Source organism: Heptranchias perlo, chromosome 19 (genome assembly GCF_035084215.1).
Source record: "Heptranchias perlo isolate sHepPer1 chromosome 19, sHepPer1.hap1, whole genome shotgun sequence".
In the NCBI taxonomy this organism is placed as follows: Eukaryota; Metazoa; Chordata; class Chondrichthyes; order Hexanchiformes; family Hexanchidae; genus Heptranchias; species Heptranchias perlo.
In genome coordinates this window covers 44,393,346-44,412,425 of record NC_090343.1, presented here as the reverse complement: position 1 = coordinate 44,412,425, position 19,080 = coordinate 44,393,346, and the positions used below count along the sequence as shown (strand labels likewise).

Genomic DNA, 19,080 nt, shown 5'->3' with positions numbered 1-19,080 from the left:
GTCTAACGTGACTTGTGACCCAAATGGAACATTAAAGGGTTGTTTTTCCCCACCACATGACCCTCAATTTTTCCTGCATTTTCCATTTTTTCCCCACACAACTATAGATATATATTTCTAAAAGATCCACATTATTTGCCAGCAGCCCATTTAGCACCACTGTGGAACGTACTGAGGGTGACAGCCCCTAACACAATGTACCATGTGGACAACGAATCTCACTCGCCCAGCTTGGTCTGGTCCAGGTGAGAGGCCCGCTGCAGCTGAGCGCTGCCTGTGCACCGGTCACTGAGGAGAATGGGGAGAGGGAGGGGGGAGGCGCAGCTCTCCTCCTCTCTCCATCCCCCTGTAAACGCACACACACAGCCGCCTCTCTGATGGTACTTCAGCCTCATACCGAGCCCGGGCCGCGTCCTAAATGTTTAAAGGATGACCGGCCGCCGCCGACGGCTGCTGTCAGCCGCCGATACTCACCAGAACCCACAGGACAAACCGACAACAGCCTCCCCCCGCTATCCCCTCTAGCTGAAAGATGGCGGCCGTTTAAAGTTAGAAAAGGCCCAGCGCGCATGTACGGCCGCCCGCTGCGCATTCTGGGGGTTGTAGTTCTCTCCGCCGTCGCGCTGCGCTCAGTTGGCCCGGAGGCGGACTACAACTCCCGGCAGAGCGTAAGGCGCAGACGCGGTCCTGCGGCCAGGGCTGCAGTGCACTGTGGGAGTTGTAGTCTCACGCGCGACTCCAGGTCCCAGCAGGAGTCACTGCTCAATTATTGCGCAAGGAGAGCGTGGGGACTTTTCTAGTTATCCAATGCAAAAAAAGCCCCATGGAATTTACACGGATTATATGCATCCAGTAAATTGCACTAGATAAAGGGAATAGTGGGGTTTTCCAGATACCTAAAGGAAATATTTTCCCCACATCAGTTTGTAAATGGAACTGCATTGCGGCTGACAGGTGCTCTGTAAATCAGGTTTTATCAAAGGTGGAAATATGCCAAGTCTGGCTTGTTAATCACAGTAAAGCGGTACACAATCTCACTATTATTTACAAATGTACCTTTTTGTAATGCCTGAAATTTAGATATTTCATTGCATAAAATCAGTCCTTAAACAGGCACACAGTCACTTTAGCCACATCATCCATCCATTCCTATGTCCGTCCAACCTGCCATCCATCCGTCCATCTCTATCTATCTATCCACAACAACAGCAACTTGCATTTATAGAGTGCCTTTAACGTAGCAAAATGTCCCAAGGCGCTTCACAGGAGCGTTATCAAACAAAATTTGACACCGAGTCGCGTAAGGAGATACTAGGACTGAAGAAGTAGGTTTTAAGGAGTGTCTTAAAGGGGGAGAGTTGGCGGACAGGTTAAGGGAGGGAATTCCAGAGCTTAGAACCTAGGCAGCTGAAGGCGTGGCCGCCAATGATGGAGCAATTAAAATCGGGGATGCTCGAGAGCCCAGAATTGGAGGAGCGCAGAGATCTCGGAGGATTGTAGAGCTGGAGGAGGCGAGGCCATGCAAGGATTTGAAAATAGGATGAGAATTTTAAAATTGAAGCGTTGCCAGACTGGGAACCAATGTACGTCAGCGAGCATAGGGGTGATGGGTGAAAGGGACTTGGTGCGAATTAGGATACGGGCAGCAGAATTTTGGATGAGCTCAAGTTGGAAGCATGGAAGATGGGAGGCCAGCCAGGAGAGCATTGGAATAGTCAAGACTGGAGGTAACAATGGCATGGATGAGGGTTTCAGCAGCAGATGAGCTGAGGCAGGGGCAGAGACGGGCAATGTTACAGCGGAGGAAGTAGACAGTCTTGGTGATGGAGTGGCTATGGGGTCAGAAGCTCATTTCAGGGTCAAACAGGATGCCAAGGTTGCATATTGTAAACAATTTTACAACACCAAGTTATAGTCCAGCAATTTTATTTTAAATTCACAAGCTTTCGGAGGCTTCCTCTTTCCGTTCACCTGAGGAAGGAGGAAGCCTCCGAAAGCTTGTGAATTTAAAATAAAATTGCTGGACTATAACTTGGTGTTGTAAAATTGTTTACAATTGTCAACCCCAGTCCATCACCGGCATCTCCACATCAAGGTTGCATATGGTCTGGTTCAGCCTCAGTGGCTAGCGACAGGGATGGAGACAGTGGCTAAACGAATGGAGTTTGTCGCGGGGACCAAAGACAATGGCTTCGGTCTTCTCAATATTTAGTTGGAAGAAATTTCTGCTCATCCGGTACTGGATGTCGGATAAGCAGCATGACAGATCAGAGACAGTGGAGAGGTCAAGAGAGGTGGTGGTGAGGTAGAGCAGGGTGTCATCAGCGTATATGTGGAACCTGACATTGTGTTTTCCGATGATGTCACCGAGGGGCAGCATGTAGATGAGAAATAGGAGAGGGCCAAGGATAGATCCTTGGGGCTCCAGAGGTAATGGTGCGGGAGTGGGAAGAGAAGCCATTGCAGGTGATTCTCAGATGATTGATGTATCTATATACCTATCTATCTATCGATCTATCTATCTATCAATCCATAAGGTTTTAATGATATATAGATGTACAGGAGTATTATACTATTTGGAAAATGGATTGTTATATAATAATTGTGGATATTCTGTTTTTTAAAAGAGAATAGGGATTATAATATGTAGCTTAGAATGCATTGTCCTATAATAAACCTGGTGATGAAAATATTATTGAATTCTTGGACTAAAATAAGTTTTTCTGTTGTAATGCTAAGAAAATCCTTGGTAAAGGCACTGATTTTGTGGAAGTCCTCCCAAATAGATTTAAATTGGAGGATGGAATTATGAAAACAAACTGTGTTTGTAACTTAGTTGTCGATTGGCCCCAACGCCGATTTGCAGACAACAGTGTGTTGGAGCAGAGATCAGTCTGGTTTCAAGTTACAAGAATTTCTAAACTGTATAGTCTTACATCAATTTGTAGCTAAGCTTGGGTGCTAGAATTTTTAAAATGGAAACCATTTGGCATTGTGGGTCATTGTGGCTGGGTCAAAATCCTGGAACTCCCTACCCAACAGCACTGTGGGAGCACCTTCAACAGGTGGACTGCAGCGGTTCAAGAGGAAGGCCCATTACCACCTTCTCGGGGCAACTAGGAATGGGCAATAAATGCCGATCTTGCCAACGACGCCCATATTCCGAGAATGAAAAAATAAACCCACGGCTGCTGTTATGCATGGATGCTAGGATTTGGGGTGTATTCGCTAGGAGAAGCTTTATATTTGGATAATTATAGCAGGGCTCTGAAGAGGATAAGCAAACTGAGCATGGGAAGATGTAGAAGTAAGGGGGGAGGCTGTATATAGAGCTGAGAGCTTGGTCGTACATTGTCTTAATGTTTGTGGAAGAGAGAGTAAGTTCTTAGAGATGAATTTATGGATAAGTGTGATTTTTCTATGAACAATTACATTTTTTATGAATTATATTATAAATTTGCTTTGTAACGATATTCACTGGGGTGGGTGAGAAAGCACTGTGGCCAGTAAAAGAATGTTTTCTTATCGTCCTGTAGGACATTTACTCACACCCAATAGACATTTTTTTGCACCCGATGCAAAAACTTTGACACTGAGACATGCAGCACTGTTACATCTCTATAAAACAACTGTGTACAGGAGTGTTAGCCCACTTGAAATCAAAGTGTTTTATAAGATGTACAAAAGTGATAGGTCGCTTTCCACTGTGAGGTGGAGTGGTGGCAGATACATACGTGAGATTCCTGGGAGGATTGTCAGGTAGATGGTGATGTGTGGAATTGGAGCATTGGGGGCGAGGAAGTTTTTGGGGTTGGTCCTTTTGATTAGTGATGAGAGAATGGAGTGGAGCAATGCTGTGATATCCACCACGCACAATTCTCTGAGTCTGGAATCCTCAGTTTTGGGAGGCCCCAGTCACACGGGCACTTCCAAGACCTTAGCCTGGGCTCATGGAGATTCCTTTGATGGTGGTGCAGTAACGCCATGACGTGCTCACTAAATAGCTACATTTGTCGGGGTTTAAATTATTTTTAACCTTGTGTGTGTGTGTGTTGGGAGAGGGTGGGGGTGGGGGTGCACAATCAATGGAGCAACGATTACAAGGATCAGCCCTGCTGAATGTGGCTCTTTGGGATCCGGACTGGAAAGCACTGTGCAATTCGAGTCTGGGACCACCAGGCACAGGGTTTAGAGAGGAGGGTCTGGAGATGCTCGGAACCGCCACCCACCCCTGCTTATTCAACATCTAACTTTTGGGTACCACAAAAAAATGAATCATAAGAGGCGGTAGACATAAAGTGGAATACAATGTTAACCGGTCATTTGTCTAGAAATGTTACCTGAGATGAGCTTCCGACCCCACATCAGCCGTGAAAGAAAAGGTTTTTGAAAATGAATCTAAGTTTATTTTTTTTAAAACTTCGCTTTGTGAAAAGAGGGCAACAGAAGGACTTTGCTCAGGAACCCAGACGCTGTCAGTTTCATGTGTCCAAATGCAAATAATTAATGCTTTTGTATAATTTGAACTTAACTTCTATTTTTTTAAAAAAAAGATGATGTAACTAAGTGCAAATAACGGCCCTGACAGTAACCACACAAAAAATAAAACTGAAAACGAATAGTGTGAGATCAGATAGGATCGCGGCTGGAAACCACCTCTGAAAATACCCCGCAAGGGGAAGGGTAGGAGGGACTAGCTGCACTAAGTATAAATCTCTCTCTCTCTGTCTAAGCGCAACGGATTTGCAGCAAAACCAAGTCATCGCTTCGGGAAAGGAATTTACTTTTCATTTAGAAAAATAAACATCCACTCAAGATCGTGAAAATAATTTGCAACCAATTTTTTTTAAAAGGTGGGAAAATCTGGTGCGAGTTTTGGTCAAAATGATGACCCGACGTGTCCTTGCTTGCTGGGTTTTTTGTCTGTTTCAGGTAAGTTTCAGGTTAAAGTGAATAGTGAAATAACATTTGAAATTGAGATAGATCGTTTCCTTTGTAAAACATGTATTTTAAAGAAAAAAATCTAATTTCTTTCTACATATTGATCAAGAAAATGGATGGATAGAAACATTATAAGAATCTCCCTTCTAACACCAGTGACCCTGATTAACCTGTAAAGACTAAAAGCTAATGGTGGATGTACTTCATGATCCAAGCCATCACTTACTGCACTGTCCAAACCTATAGGGAGTATTTGCTTCTTATAGCCTAGGAATAGATTAATGAGCAACAGTGGAACTGAATCATCCCGTACAGGAGGGTCCCAAGTTGGTTCCCAGATCTGTGCCGAGTTAGCTGATCTCAGGTGAGGTGGCTGTGTGGATGCTACGATTGGCCTCAGTGCCCTGGGCTAGTGATGGGGAAGAGAAAGCCAAGGTTCATGCGGCAGGTTGCTATCCATTGACCCCTGCTGTAGTTGTTGGGTGAGGCTCAACTGTGATGCCCTGCCTGGTAGAATGGCTTTGCTGGCACTCACTCGGTAGGCTCAGAAATGAAGAATAGGCGAGGCACAAGACAGCTGCTGCTAAAAATAAATGACTGGGTGGGAGAGCGGGTGGAATGGCATTTTCTCTGTGTTTGGCCACTGTTTATTTGCTAGTTTTCACCTATGTGTTTTGATCTCGGGGGTGGGGGCAATAGTGTGGACATCACTCGAGGAAGACTATTGCTTATTGCTGCCAATTTTCAATCGGTAATGAAACTATTGTGTAAGGCAGCAATGCTTTTCAACCAACATGGTTTAGATTAGTGCTGACGTCCCAAGGTAGGAAGGACAATGTACACATTGTGCTGCGTTTGTGAGGAGATAACCCTGAGGGCTGCAGAAGTCTCAGGCTCCATTGCCCACTCCAAGCCTAAGCTGTGCTAAGATTGAAGTTACTGTGCATTTCATTATAGCCAGGAGCTGAATTTAATAGAAATGAGTTTGTTTCCATTTTCTTGGCGAGCACAAACGGTGCTTCTACTGTGTGTTGTCTATAGGGATTGGTCCTATGCTCTATTGGCACAGTAGTATACAGCTTATACCATCATAACACCTTACAGCACAGAAGGAGGCCATTTGGCCCATCGTGCCTGTGCCGGCTCTTTGAAAGAGCTATCCAATTAGTCCCACTCCCCTGCTCTTTCCCCATAGCCCTGCAAATTTTTCCTTTTCAAGTATGTATCCAACTCCCTTTTTGAAAATTGGAATTGAATCTGCTTTCTTGAATTAAACTAGCAGGCAATATTGAAATAATGCTTTCAGTCTTCTTTTTAACCTATTGAGGGTTTTAGTCTAAAGATGTAATGATTGTTCAGTCTAGGTGATGAGGATTGTATTACATGGTTACTGTGCAATTAGGAGGAAGGGAAGTACAGATAACATTAGTCACAAAAGCAAAGCTTACACGGTTTATAATAAACATCTGAGCCTCTGTGTGTTGAGTAACACCTGGAATGTAGTGATTCCCATTTTCCTAGCGTTTGATATTAGTGAGTGCAAGCTAGAAGAAAATGCAAAAGGAAATTGCAAATGAAAAACAAAATGTGGATCATGTGACTACTAGCAAGGGAGTGTACGCTTGTTTTCCAGAGAGAGATGCCAGTGTTTCTAGCTATCATGAGTGTATATGTATCAGCGGAAAAGTAACAAGACACCATTGACTTGCAATCACACTGTGGAATACCAGTATATGATTTCCAGTTAAGGGGGTAAGTAGTTAGTTTGTTGCGTTTTGATGTTCATGCCAACCATGATCACTTGCTGCTTGGCTTGTATTGGACATGAATTTGATAAGATCACAAGATAATTATGGATCAGGAAAAGATAATTATGGATGAGCAAAGCTATCTCGCCCATCTTCATTCATCCATTCAGTGAGATCCTAATCGCTCCCCTCTCCACCCCCCACCCCACCATTGTAGCATCAATTGTTTCTTAAATGATTCTAGGGTTTTGCCTCTATCTGGAAGTTTATTGCATATGTTGATCACTCTTTGTGTGAAGACGAATTTCCTGATATCAGTCCTAAAGTTCCCATTTGCTAGTTTGAGCCTGTGTCCTCTAGTTCCGCTCCTGTTTAATTTTAAATAATATTCTGGGTTACTTTTTCTATACCCTTAACAATCTTACCTATCTCTGTAAGATCATCCCTCAGATGCACCTTTCTAGGCTGAAATTTCTGAGTTTCTCCAGTCTTTTCTCTTAACTCAACTCTTGACATTGGGAATCAGCCTCGTGGCTCTTCTCTGCACTAACTCCAGTGATTGAATGCCTCCCATATTTCTAGATGACCAGAAATGAATGTAGTATTCAAGGTGCAGTCTGACCAGGGCACTATAAGGTTTGATTGTTATGTCCTCTGATTAACATCTTGCTGTTTTGGCTGTGTAACTCAATATCCTATTGTTTTTGTGGAACATGTTCAGCGTCAAATCTACTAAGTCTCCTTGGACTTACAATGGTAACACTATAACATTTCAGTTTTGTGTCTCCCATTTCTCAGCCTGTATGAAAAGAAACAAGGCAAGGGATCACACAATAAATGGAAGGATACTGAGAGGTGTAGAGGAAGAGAGGGACCTTGGAGTGCATGTTCACAGATCCCTACTGGGATTAAGAAGGCATACAGGATGCTTTCCTTTATTAACCGAGGCATTGAATATAAGAGCAGGGAGGTTATACTAGAACTGTATAAAACACTAGTTAGGCCACAGCTTGAGTACTGCGTACAGTTCTGGTCACCACATTACAGGAAAGATGTGATTGCACTAGAAAGGGTACAGAGGAGATTTACGAGGATGTTGCCAGGACTGGAGAATTTTAGCTATGAGGAAAGATTGGATAGGCTGGGGTTGTTTTCTTTGGAACAGAGGAGGATGAGGGGTGATTTAATTGAGATGTACAAAATTATGAGGGGCCTAGATAGAGTGGATAGGAAGGACCTATTTCCCTTAGCAGAGAGGTCAATAACCAGGGGGCATAGATTTAAAGTAATTGGTAGAAGGATTAGAGATGAGCTGAGAACAATTTTTTTCACCGAGAGGGTGGTGGGGGTCTGGAACTCACTGCCTGAAAGGGTGGTAGAGACAGAAACCCTCATCGCATTTAAAAAGTACTTGGATATGCACTTGAAGTGTCATAACCTACAAGGCTATGGACCAAGTGCTAGAAAGTGGGATTAGGCTGGGTGGCCCTTTTTCGACTGTCACAGACACGATGGGCCGAATGGCCTCCTTCTGTGCTGTAAATTTTTCTATGTTTCTATCTTCCTAACTCCTATCTTTCAATCAACTGTACTTCTCTGCATCCTGAATTTCTGTAAGCTTTCTTATATATCTGTAATATATAAAATAAAATATATAGAAATATGTCATATAAAAATATGGAAAGAAGTACGACTTTAAAATGGGGACTGAATATTTTATATTATACATCCATATCTTATTAAAAATCTTACACCTAGTCCAATTATCCCCCACAGTCTAATCCAACTTCAACCTAAAGACTACAATTGGTTTAGGCTCCCCATGTGCAAACCATGGGAGATTGACAAATTATACGCTAAAACCTTTGTGCCTGTAATGTGTAAATGTTTAAATAATAACAATAATAATATTTTTGTGGCAGCACTTAGAATACAATGAGCATTTCAGCTGTGAGAAATAAGAACATTCTAGGAATGTAACAGACAGGTCTGTGGTTGTGGATTGAACTCCCGATAGTGTCTGTGGGGGCATTTACATCACAGGCATCTGCAGAGGGAGGCAGAATGTGTGAAAAATACAAGGTCTGTTCTAAAAGGCATATTTTAAAAACAAAGATGGTAACACTTTCTTTTATTAATACAAGCCGAGAAAGTTATACTGCTAATTCCATATTGTTCTACAGTTGAAAAGTTGAATTTTCATCTGTGTACAAGCAAGCTATGTTGGTTGAGGGATAAATGTTGTCCAGGACAAAATCCCCTGTTCTTCAAATAGTGCAATGGGATCTTTTACATCCACCTGAGATTGCAGACGAGGCCTCAGTTTAACATCTCATCTGAAAGACAGCACCTCCGACAGTGCAGCACTCCCCCAGTACTGCACTGAAGTGCCAGCCTAGATTATGTGGGGCTTGAACCCATGACCTTCTCACTCAAAGGTGAAAGTGTTACCAATGAGTCAAGGCTGACACTCAAGCTGGCTATGCTCATTGGTAATCCAGTGTCGGCTAAATTTTAATATCAGTGTAGAGCTAACAGGACTTTCAGCTTTCTGCTAGGGTGGGAGTTAAGAAAGTTTGCATAGTTAACTTTTTTAAATGTGTCAGTCTTGGCTCAGTGGTAGCACTTTTGCCTCTGAGTTAGAAGATTGTGGGTTCAAGCTCCACTCCAGAGACTTGAGCACATAATCTAGGCTGACACTCCAGTGCAGTACTGAGGGAGAGCTGCACTGTTGGAGGTGCTGCCTTTTAAATGAGCTGTTAAACCAAGGCCCCGTCTGCCCCCTCAGGTGACTATAAAAAAAATCCCATGTCACTACTCGAAAAAGAACAAGGAAGTTCTCCCAGTGTCCTGGCCAATATTTATCCCACAATCAACACCAGTAAAACAGATTATCTGGTCATTATCTCATTGCTGTTTGTGAAATCTTAGTGTGTGCATGTTGGCTGCTGCGTTTCCCTACCTTACAACAGAGACTACACTTCAAAAGTACTAATTGGCTATGAAGCACTTTGGAACGTCCCGAGGTCATGAAAGGCGCTATATAAATGCAAGCTCTTTCTTTTCTTAAACTTCGCTTTGCACTGATTGCAGCTATACCACAGCTAGTGCAAAGCAAGTGTGAATCTACCTCCTTATCATGTTCTCACGCCGCACGCCAAAATATGAACCGCCCATCGGTTCTACAAAACCGATGAAAAGTATGCAGTGCAATTGGCCTATTAGGTAATTCCCTTTGATATCGCAGCAAACCAGTACTCTGCTGCAGCCATGTCACTCTTATGGGAGCTCAGTATGTGTGTTTGCCTGTCACAAAGGGACTTTCACAAGTAAAGTACCCTTCCCCATCTCATAAGCTGTGGTTTAACAGACTTCCTGAGCTTGTATCAAAAGGAGATGTTTGTTTGTACAATGTGCCTTTTTAAACAGACCTTGTGTTTTTCATACATTTTGTATTCAATTCAGCAAGAATTATAAAATGAAATGAAGATAAAATGTAGAGATATCACCATTTGGATTTTTTAAAAACTGGGACACCTGGGTTGAGGATCAGGGACCATAATACAACAACAACTTGCATTTGTTTGGCACCTTTTATCGCAGTAAAACATCCCAAGGCGCTTTACAGGAGTGTAATCAGACAAAAATTGACGCCGAGCCAAAGGAGACATTAGGACAGGTGAAAGAGATACATTTTAAGAAGCGTTTAAAGGAGGAGAGAGAGGTAGAGAGGTGGAGAGGTTTAGGGAGGGAATTGCAGAGCTTAGGGCCTAGGCAGCTGAAGACACGGATGCCTATGGCGGGGCAAAGGAAGTCAGGGATGGACAAAAGGCCAGAATTGTAAGGACACAGAGATCTCGCGGGTTGTAGGGCTGGAGGAGGTTTCAGAGATAGGGAGGGGCGAGGCCATGGAGGGATTTGAACACAAGGATGAGAATTTTAAAATTGAGGTGTTGCTGGACCGGGAGCCAATGTAGGTCAGGAGACAAGAAATGCTGATTAGGTGATTTCAGGCTGCAGATTGCAGGGGAAAGGAAGACTGGGGAAGATAGTCTGAATGTATTAAAAAGACAAGTAAGTCAAGTTGCAAGAGAGGCTGTATCTTTAGATCAGTTCAGTGAAAGTGATGTGAGTGTTTGGATGATTTCCATTTTAATTATATACACATCCAGGAGATGTGGCTAGCTAGAACGTCTAAAAATAGGGTGGATGAATTGTTCTGGTTGCTATGTGCAGTGACACGCTAAACATGTTTATTTTTTAACATGTTTACAATGTCACATAGCGACCTGGGCAATTCTTTCCACCACTTGTAGGACTGCAAACAAAACCATTTATTTGGAACAAAGGCTGGTTTTAAAGCAAACAATAGTTTGCTATGTCAACACTTCCCATTCAATGTTGCTGTGCAGTTACGGGCTCTAACACCACACGGACTGCAGCGGCTCAAGGAGAATGCCCGCCATCACCTATTCAGAGTGTTTAGGGACTGGCAATAAATGGGCCTTGCAAGCATCACCCACATCCTGAGAACAAACATATTAAAAGGTATATGGCCACCAGGAGGCGCTGTGGAGCACGTTTCTGAAATCTTTGAATTCAGTCACCATCTTGAATATAAAAACTTATATTCATCAATTGACCATGGACAATGCCACTGGCACTTTACTAGTATCTCATATTACTTTTTCAAATACTCACCAATTCCTTTTTAAATGATATTATAGTTTCTGCCTCAATATTGTGATAATGTGTTGACTCTGTGTGAAACATTTCTTCTGACTTTCCCCTTCATCCTTCTGGTGATTATTTGAGTTTGTGTCACTTTGTTACCAATTCACCAACCAGTAAAAACAATCATTCACTCTTTTAAAAAAATATTCTTGGGATATGGGCGTCGCTAACAAGGCCAGTATTCATTGCCCATCCCTAGTTGCCCTTGAGAAGGTGGTGGTGAGCCGCCTTCTTGAACCGCTGCAGTCTGCGTGGTGAAGGTGCTCCCACAGTGCTGTTAGGCATTGTGTTCCAGGTTTGACCCAGCAACGATGAAGGAATGATGATATATGTCCAATTCGGGATGGTGTGCGACTTGGAGGAGAACTTGAAGGTGATCGTATTCCTATGCACCTGCTGCCCTTGTCCTTCTGGGTGGTGGAGTTTGCGGGCTTGGGAACTGCTCGCGAAGAAACCTTGGCAAGTTGCTGCAGTGCATCCCGTCGATAGTACATACTGCTGCCACGGTGGTGGAAGGAGTGGATGTTTAAGGTGGTGGATGGGCTGCTGATCATACCCTCTCAAGACCTTTCATAATTTTGAAAACTCCTATTAGATTAATTTGCTCTCTTGCAGTGAAAAAGGCCTCAATTTTTTAGCCTTTTTTCATTACTGTAACCTCTCATTCCCAATATCATTCCAGTGAATCTTCATGGCACCCTTTACCCAACACTAATATCCTTCCTATAACGAGGTGCCAAGATCTACCTATATATAGAACCTAGACTTCTCTATCTACCACCTTTAAAGATATATGTATCTGCACTCCTAGATCTCTCTGTTCCTCCACTCTTTTAAGAATCTTACCAGTTGGGGCATATGTCCTTCCACAAGGTCTTTTTTCTTAACGTATACTATTTCACAATTTTTCTGCATTGAACTGCCACTGTCACCTCTCATCTCATTGAAACATATAAGATTCTGAGGGAGATTGATGGGGTAGATGCTGAGAAGTTGTTTCCCCTGGCTGGTGAGTCTAGAACTAGGGGGCATAGTCTCAGGCTAAGGGGTCGGCCATTTAAGACTGAGATGAGGAGTAATTTCTTCACTCAGAGGGCTGTGGATGCTGAGTCATTGAGTATATTCAAAGCTGAGGTCAAAAGATTTTTGGACTGTAGGGGAATCAAGGGATATGGGGATCGGGTGGGAAAGTGGAGTTGAGACCAAAGATCAGCCATGATCTTATTGAATGGTGGAGCAGCTCGAGGGGCTGTATGGCTTACTCTGCTCCTATTTCTTATGTTCTTATGTTCTGCCCACTCCTCTAACCTGTCTATGCCATCTTGCAATCTCCTGCATTTTTCTACAGTTTGCTATGCCTAATTTGGTATGATCAGCAAACTTCTATATCATTCATCTTGTGCCCATGTCTAGATCATTTACATAAATGGAAAACCAAAGAGGTCCCAGCACAGATCCCATCACCTACATCCCACCAATCTATAAAAAAACATAAACCCCTATTCTCTTCTTTCTGTCTCCCAGGCATTTCACTATCCACGCAGCTATATTAAGTTAGCTGAAGCCAGTTGGGTCGGCAACTGGGGAGCTACAGTTGGCCTCAACATCTTTGGATTAGGTAGGAGACAAACAAGCCAGGGTCTATGCTCCTGATTGCTCTCCTGTGAACCTCCCCCCCACTCCACTAAGTACACATGTGTGGTCATTGAGTAAGGACAGGAATGGGCTCAGCTGTTAACGCCCTCTACAGTTGAACAGTCCACCACCATTCACTGAAGAAAAGCCATTTGGAGGAGGTACTGAAAGGTGGTTGGCATCAACGACACAGTATCCCAGATAGGACTGTATGTCTTCAGAGAGAAGGAGGGGGGGAAAAGGGGAGAAACATCAGCACAAGAAACGTGCAGACAGTAATTCCTTCTTTAAGTGCTGCACCACAGACTACTATGACTATATTAAGTACAAATTACTGTAAATATAATAGAATAACATTCGAATCTTGCACTGGGTGTGTTCCTGACAGGAGGGAACCAGATGTCTGTTAATGTGTGAAACCACAAGATGCTGGGGGAGTTTTCACAGAAAAAACCCTCGCAGACCAGATACAGAACAAGATAGAAGCACGGACACCTCACTCTCTGCTTTCTCGCTGCTATCTTTTCTGCTTTTTGTTTTGCATAAGCAAAAACCCGATGTTCAAAACATGTCTGAAAATAAATGAGGGAAGTTGTATCTGAGGGTAGTAGATAGACGGAGCGTTCTAGAACCGTCGTCAGCCAGAACCACTTAGCAAACCGGGATAAAGATTTGATTGGATTGATGGTGGCATCAATCTATTAATCTGCATTAATCTGCATTTAAATAGTGAAGACGAGAATGTTCTTTTGAACACATTAAACGTTTGTGCTCATATCAGCAACAGTAGTCTACAGGGTGCAGTACACTTTCTGATCTCAGTCGCCATTTCACAAGGAAGTGTTGAGCAGAGGCCAGGTGCGTTCCCACAGATAAGGAGAGAAAAATGGAAGGAAGAGTCATTCAGGCCAGATTACACACGTGTAATATAGCAGCACTGCAGGAGTCCTGAGAGATCATCTTCTCTTTGCCCACCAGATGGGGCAGGTAGGCACATCAGGGAGCTGCAAGGAAGCGTTAAAAAAGAACTGGATGGCCTGAGCTTAACTCCAGCTCACACTGATGGGATGAGAGTCTCCTCTACCTGCTAGCTGTAAAGATCCTATGTAAATAGGTTTGGACAGTCTCAATGCAGTTTCTAGCATAGGCCTAAGGCATAAAACAGCACTATCTAGCAATCTCACTCAGAGGTCCAGGGGATAGCTGGTGTGGGAAATGGAAAAAATATGAGGCTTGGTGCAGTAGGAGTCTCTCTTCTAAGACTGGGGCTGAGGCATGTAGTCGGGCAGTCGGAGGGAGCTTTTTTCTGTATCTGGCTGTTAGACCTGATCTGGGAGTGCTTGATGCTGATACTGAGTGGCTGCAATAGTTCCATTCCTCAGTGCTAACATCCCTCACCTTAATAAGCACAAAAGTTTAAAAAAATGGATTGTATTGTGTTCAAATCTGAATGTTAAATCTATCCTGCTCTCTGAGTCTCCCTGAAACTACAAATTACATGCTGTTATATTTAATTTTGAACTGAGTATATAGGGATTAAAAATACCAGGAATTCATGAGTGAATCCCATTGGAATCTCCATCTTTGGCATTCCCTCAAAATTTCACTGCAGGCAGTTTTTATAAGTTAATTGCCAGGCTGTGTTAATTTTGGTCAGAGATTTGTGGATTCAAGTCCCATATCACGAGTTTGAATTTATAATTTAAGCTGTCACTGAAGGAGTACTGCATTATTTGAGGAGATGTTAAAGCAAGGTCCTGATTCAGGTGGATGTTAAAGATCCCATGGCACAAATGGAAGAAGAGCGAGGCGTTCTCCCATTCCTTACAATACTACCAAAAACACCGTTCAGCTAATCACTCATTGCAATGCTAATTTGTGGGATCTTACTGTGTACAAAATCTAAACTCAGTAGTCACACTCACACCTCTGAGTCAGAACGTTGTGGGATCAAGCCTCACTCCAGGACTGGAGCTTGTAATCTAGGCCGGCGTTTGAGTGCAGTACTGAGGGAGTGCTGCATTGTGGGTGTTGCTGACTTTTGGACGAGATGTTAAATTGAGGCCCCGTCTGCTGTCTCAGATGGACATAAATGATCCCATGATGGTATTCAGAGAAGAGTAGAAGAGTTCTCCTAGTGTACTCGTCAATATATAGCCCTCAATCTACACCACCAAAACAGGTTACCTAGTTGTCCATCTCATTGCTGTTTGTGGGAACTTGCTGTGTTTGAATCGGCTGCTGCATTTTCCTACATACCAACAGTGACTGTATGTCAAAAGTAGTTCAGTAGCTGTAAAGGGCTTTGGGATGCCCTTCGGACGTGAAAGGCACTACATAAATGCAAGTTCTTTTCTTTGTTGGAGATTATGCCCAGGGGAACAGTTGTGATCTTGGTTTTAGTGAACAATGCCTTGGTGTGTGACCTGAGTCGGCCTTTGATTGATGTCTTCAGTCTTCAGGGGACTGTCAGTGTGTGGTAACTGTGTCAGTTCACTGCTGTCCTTGCTTCATACTTAACTAGGAATAAAAGACTGACACACTGCAGTATAAATAATTTCATACCTATAGCAATACCTCAAGAAGATCCAAGTCCCCTTTAACAAAATCCAAATTACACAGGCTTCATTTCTTTTTCTGCCAAAGACGGTCCAGAGATGGATTTGTGACATCATGTCTGCAACTACAGTACGCAGCATACATGCTGACAGCGCAGATGCGATTTTTAGCAAGAAAACAATGGGAAATTTTCTTTATTTCCACTCAAATTCAGGAGGAAATCAGTTTTTAACTGATTTACTATCCAAAAAAAATCCGGGAATTTATCAGTGGAAATCGGTTAAGAACTGATTTTAAAGATCCCCACTATTTAGTGCCAGATAGTGTGAATTTAAGGTTGATTTCTGTGCTGTGGGCTCAATGCATTCTTAGAACTGTACTGAGACTCCCCAAACTATATTTTTCTTCCTCCAATGGGCAAATAAGCCTCGCAATAATTGCCATTCCTATACCACGCTGTTAAGAGCTTTTGTAACCTCACACATGCACTATCAGAGGGTGTACAGTATCTATACTGTTAATAGCTTTGCTTCATTTATATAAAGCAAGTTATTAATTAAGGCACTTGGCATATGAGCCAAAGCTAGCTGCAAGACTGGACTTAACCTAGTACAGGATATAGAAAATTCCCACCAGAGTTAAAGACAGTTAAAATCACTCTTTACATTAAGACATGAGTACAAGAAGCATAATTTAAGTTCCTCTAGTTGTAACCCATTGAAGTGGTATTTATCTGGCACAAACAACTGGTTGTTGTACGAGTGGAGCAACATTTTTGCGGAGGATTACAGCTTCTTCAGAGTACAATGACGGCAGTGTTTTTAGTGAGAGGTTATCCGGAGAAAAATGTTGACTGACTGCAAAAATCGTAACAGATACATTTGAACAGCGAAAGATCAGACTAAATCTTATTTTAAAGCTGCTCCATTAAAAAGAAAAGGAACCAAAGAGCGGAATTTTGTGTGAAAATCTCTTCTTATCACTAATTTGAAATGTTTGGGAATTTGTTTACATTTTAAATTTTAGTGGTGGTTATTTTGTTTGTGTGTGCTCTCACTGTCTGCTGGCTCGACCTGCTGCTGTACAGTTTCATAGATTCCAGCAGCCATCAGGTGTCAGCCATGGCTCAGTGGTAGCACTCTGGCCTCTGAGTCAGAAGGTTGTGCATTAAACTCCCACTCCAGAAACTTGAGCACAAAATCTAGGCTGACACGTCAGTGCGGTACTGCGGGAGGTACCGTCTTTCAGATGAGATGTTAAACCAAGGATCCGTCTGCCCTCTCAAGTCGACCTTAAAGATCCCATGGCACTATTTTGAAGAACAGCAGGGGAGTTCTCCCCAGTGTCCAGGCCAATATTTATCCCTCAACCAACATCACTAAAACTGATTATCTGGTCATTATCACATTACTGTTTGTGGGACCTTGCTGTGTCCAAATTGGCTGCCACGTTTCCTACATTACAACAGTGACTACACCTCAATAACTTAATTGGCCGTGAAGCACTTTGAGACGTCCTGAGGTCTTTCTTTCTTACCTCACCCAAGATGCCATCCTTCATGGGTAAGCATAGACTTTGAATATTTACAGACAACTTGACCATGGCCACATGGCAACCAATCCTGATCCTGCCCTTACCAGATGGCCATGTTAATTGTATCCATGTGATTTATATCAATTAGTGTTAATTGTATTCAGGTGGTGCGCATCAATTAGGGACTCTCTTGTATCCATTTATAGGAGGGAGCTTATCTAGAGGGTATGCGATGTGTAAGGGGGAGTTCTGTGAATAAAGGCTTGGAAGCAACTGAAGACCAGGTTCTAGTATTCTATCCTTCTCCACCTGGCTATCCAATTTATAACAGCCCAGACACATGAAGTAAATGGAAAGGAAAATCGGGCGGGCGGGTGTCAAATGGGCGATTGATCCGGTACCGCTGGTTTTCCACCCCCAATGAAGTTGAGGACTACTCCCGTACACTTTCCAGCAGGATTCACCGATAATCAGGAGCGGGAACTCTGGCTGTTTTTTTTTCCTGCCTCCTTAGCGCTGGGACATTGAGGCTAACTCTAGCATCCCCCTCCCAGCTGTGATCAGCTGTTTCTTTATAAACCAGGGATCGAAGCTGAGTCTTTGCTGCTGGGTGTACCACACCATGCGGTGAATTACTCACTGGGAAATACAGGATGGGAGTGTGTCACCGTTCAAAATTAAAAGGTCACAGACCTTTATTGTTATTGTTCTCCCCTCCATCCAATGTGGCCCTGACTGAAGATACCTAATTCAGCAACAGAGTGGTGATAGAGCCTTTAATGGCCAAAATCTAGGTGGCAGTGAGATCCCTGGTGTGTTCAACCAACACACGGGGCATTGGATGTCAATAGCCAACGTGGAGAAACATTTTTTACGTAGCGAGTTGTTGCAATCTGGAATGCACTGCCTGAAAGGGTGGTGGAAGCAGATTTAATAATAACTTTCAAAAGAGAATTGGATATATACTTGAAGAGGAAAATTTGCAGGGCTATGGGGAAAGAGCAGGGGAGTGGGATTAATTGGATAGCTCTTTCAAAGGGCCAGCACAGACATGATGGTCTGAATGGCCTGCTACTGTGCTGTATGATTCTATGATTCTAACCATTCGTTAATTGAACTTGAGTGAGGTAAGAAAGAAAGACTTGCATTTATATAGCGCCTTACATGACCTCAGGATGTCCCAAAGCGCTTCACAGCTAATGGCCAAGCGGGCAACAGCAGCATCCAACATGGGCCTGAGCCCTATACACTGGATGATCCTTGGTTAATCCCTGATCTGATTTAGCTGGTCTCAGTCAGGCAGCGGTCTCAGTGCACTGGGTCCATGGAGAGGAAAATTAGCCAGAGTGCTTGCCACATGGAAAGTGCATGTATGTAAATGTTTGCTGGGGACAGGCTCTGGGTAAGCTCTGATGTCGTTCGTAATTGAACACTCAGAGTCTGACTCACACCCAACGAACAGTCACTTGGGCACGGTACAGGAGGGCAGTGGACCCCATGAAATCGTACCACTGAAAGAGTCCTTGCCTTCAGGAGAGAAAGGAGAATATTAGAGAGAAAAAGAGACAAAGGGGGTAATTTTAACCTCACTTGCTGGACGGGAAGCCCACTGGATCGGGTGGAACGCCATTTTGCACCCCGCCCAATATTGCTCTCTACTGACTTCATTGGAGAGTAAAATTGGGCGGGGTGTAATACCAGTGTTACACCCAATCCCATCAGTCTTCCAATGGGCGGGTTAGGTTAAAATTGCCCCTGCAATGGCTCAATAAAGGACACATCGTGTAGAAGGATGTCACAGGGTTGAAAGTCAAGGCACTCAGACAAACATACCGAAAAGGGTCGGAAAAGATCAGCTGTTCGATCCCGACATGTGCAACCCACACGCACCATAAACCTCTCCCTCCTTCCTCAGTCACACAAGGTAGAG

General features: G+C 43.4%; 2 protein-coding genes across 3 annotated transcripts in view; one reads left to right on the top strand and one right to left on the bottom strand.

Moving 5' to 3' along the window:
- Positions 1 to 552, bottom strand: part of LOC137335333 (AP-1 complex subunit gamma-1-like) — a 133,486-nt gene extending 132,934 nt beyond the window's left edge. Inside the window, exon 1 of the mRNA XM_068000661.1 lies at positions 475 to 552. The gene's annotated coding sequence lies outside the window, so the exon portion shown is untranslated. The remainder of the gene's footprint in view (positions 1 to 474) is intronic.
- A 4,167-nt stretch (positions 553 to 4,719) lies between these two features.
- Positions 4,720 to 19,080, top strand: part of LOC137335329 (tumor necrosis factor receptor superfamily member 5-like) — a 33,070-nt gene continuing 18,709 nt past the window's right edge. Inside the window, exon 1 of one of the 2 annotated variants that reach the window (XM_068000650.1) lies at positions 4,720 to 4,932. In XM_068000650.1, coding sequence (XP_067856751.1) covers positions 4,885 to 4,932 — 48 coding nt within the window. In that variant the 5' untranslated portion in view covers positions 4,720 to 4,884. The remainder of the gene's footprint in view (positions 4,933 to 19,080) is intronic. The other variant, XM_068000651.1, reaches the window with a different exon arrangement.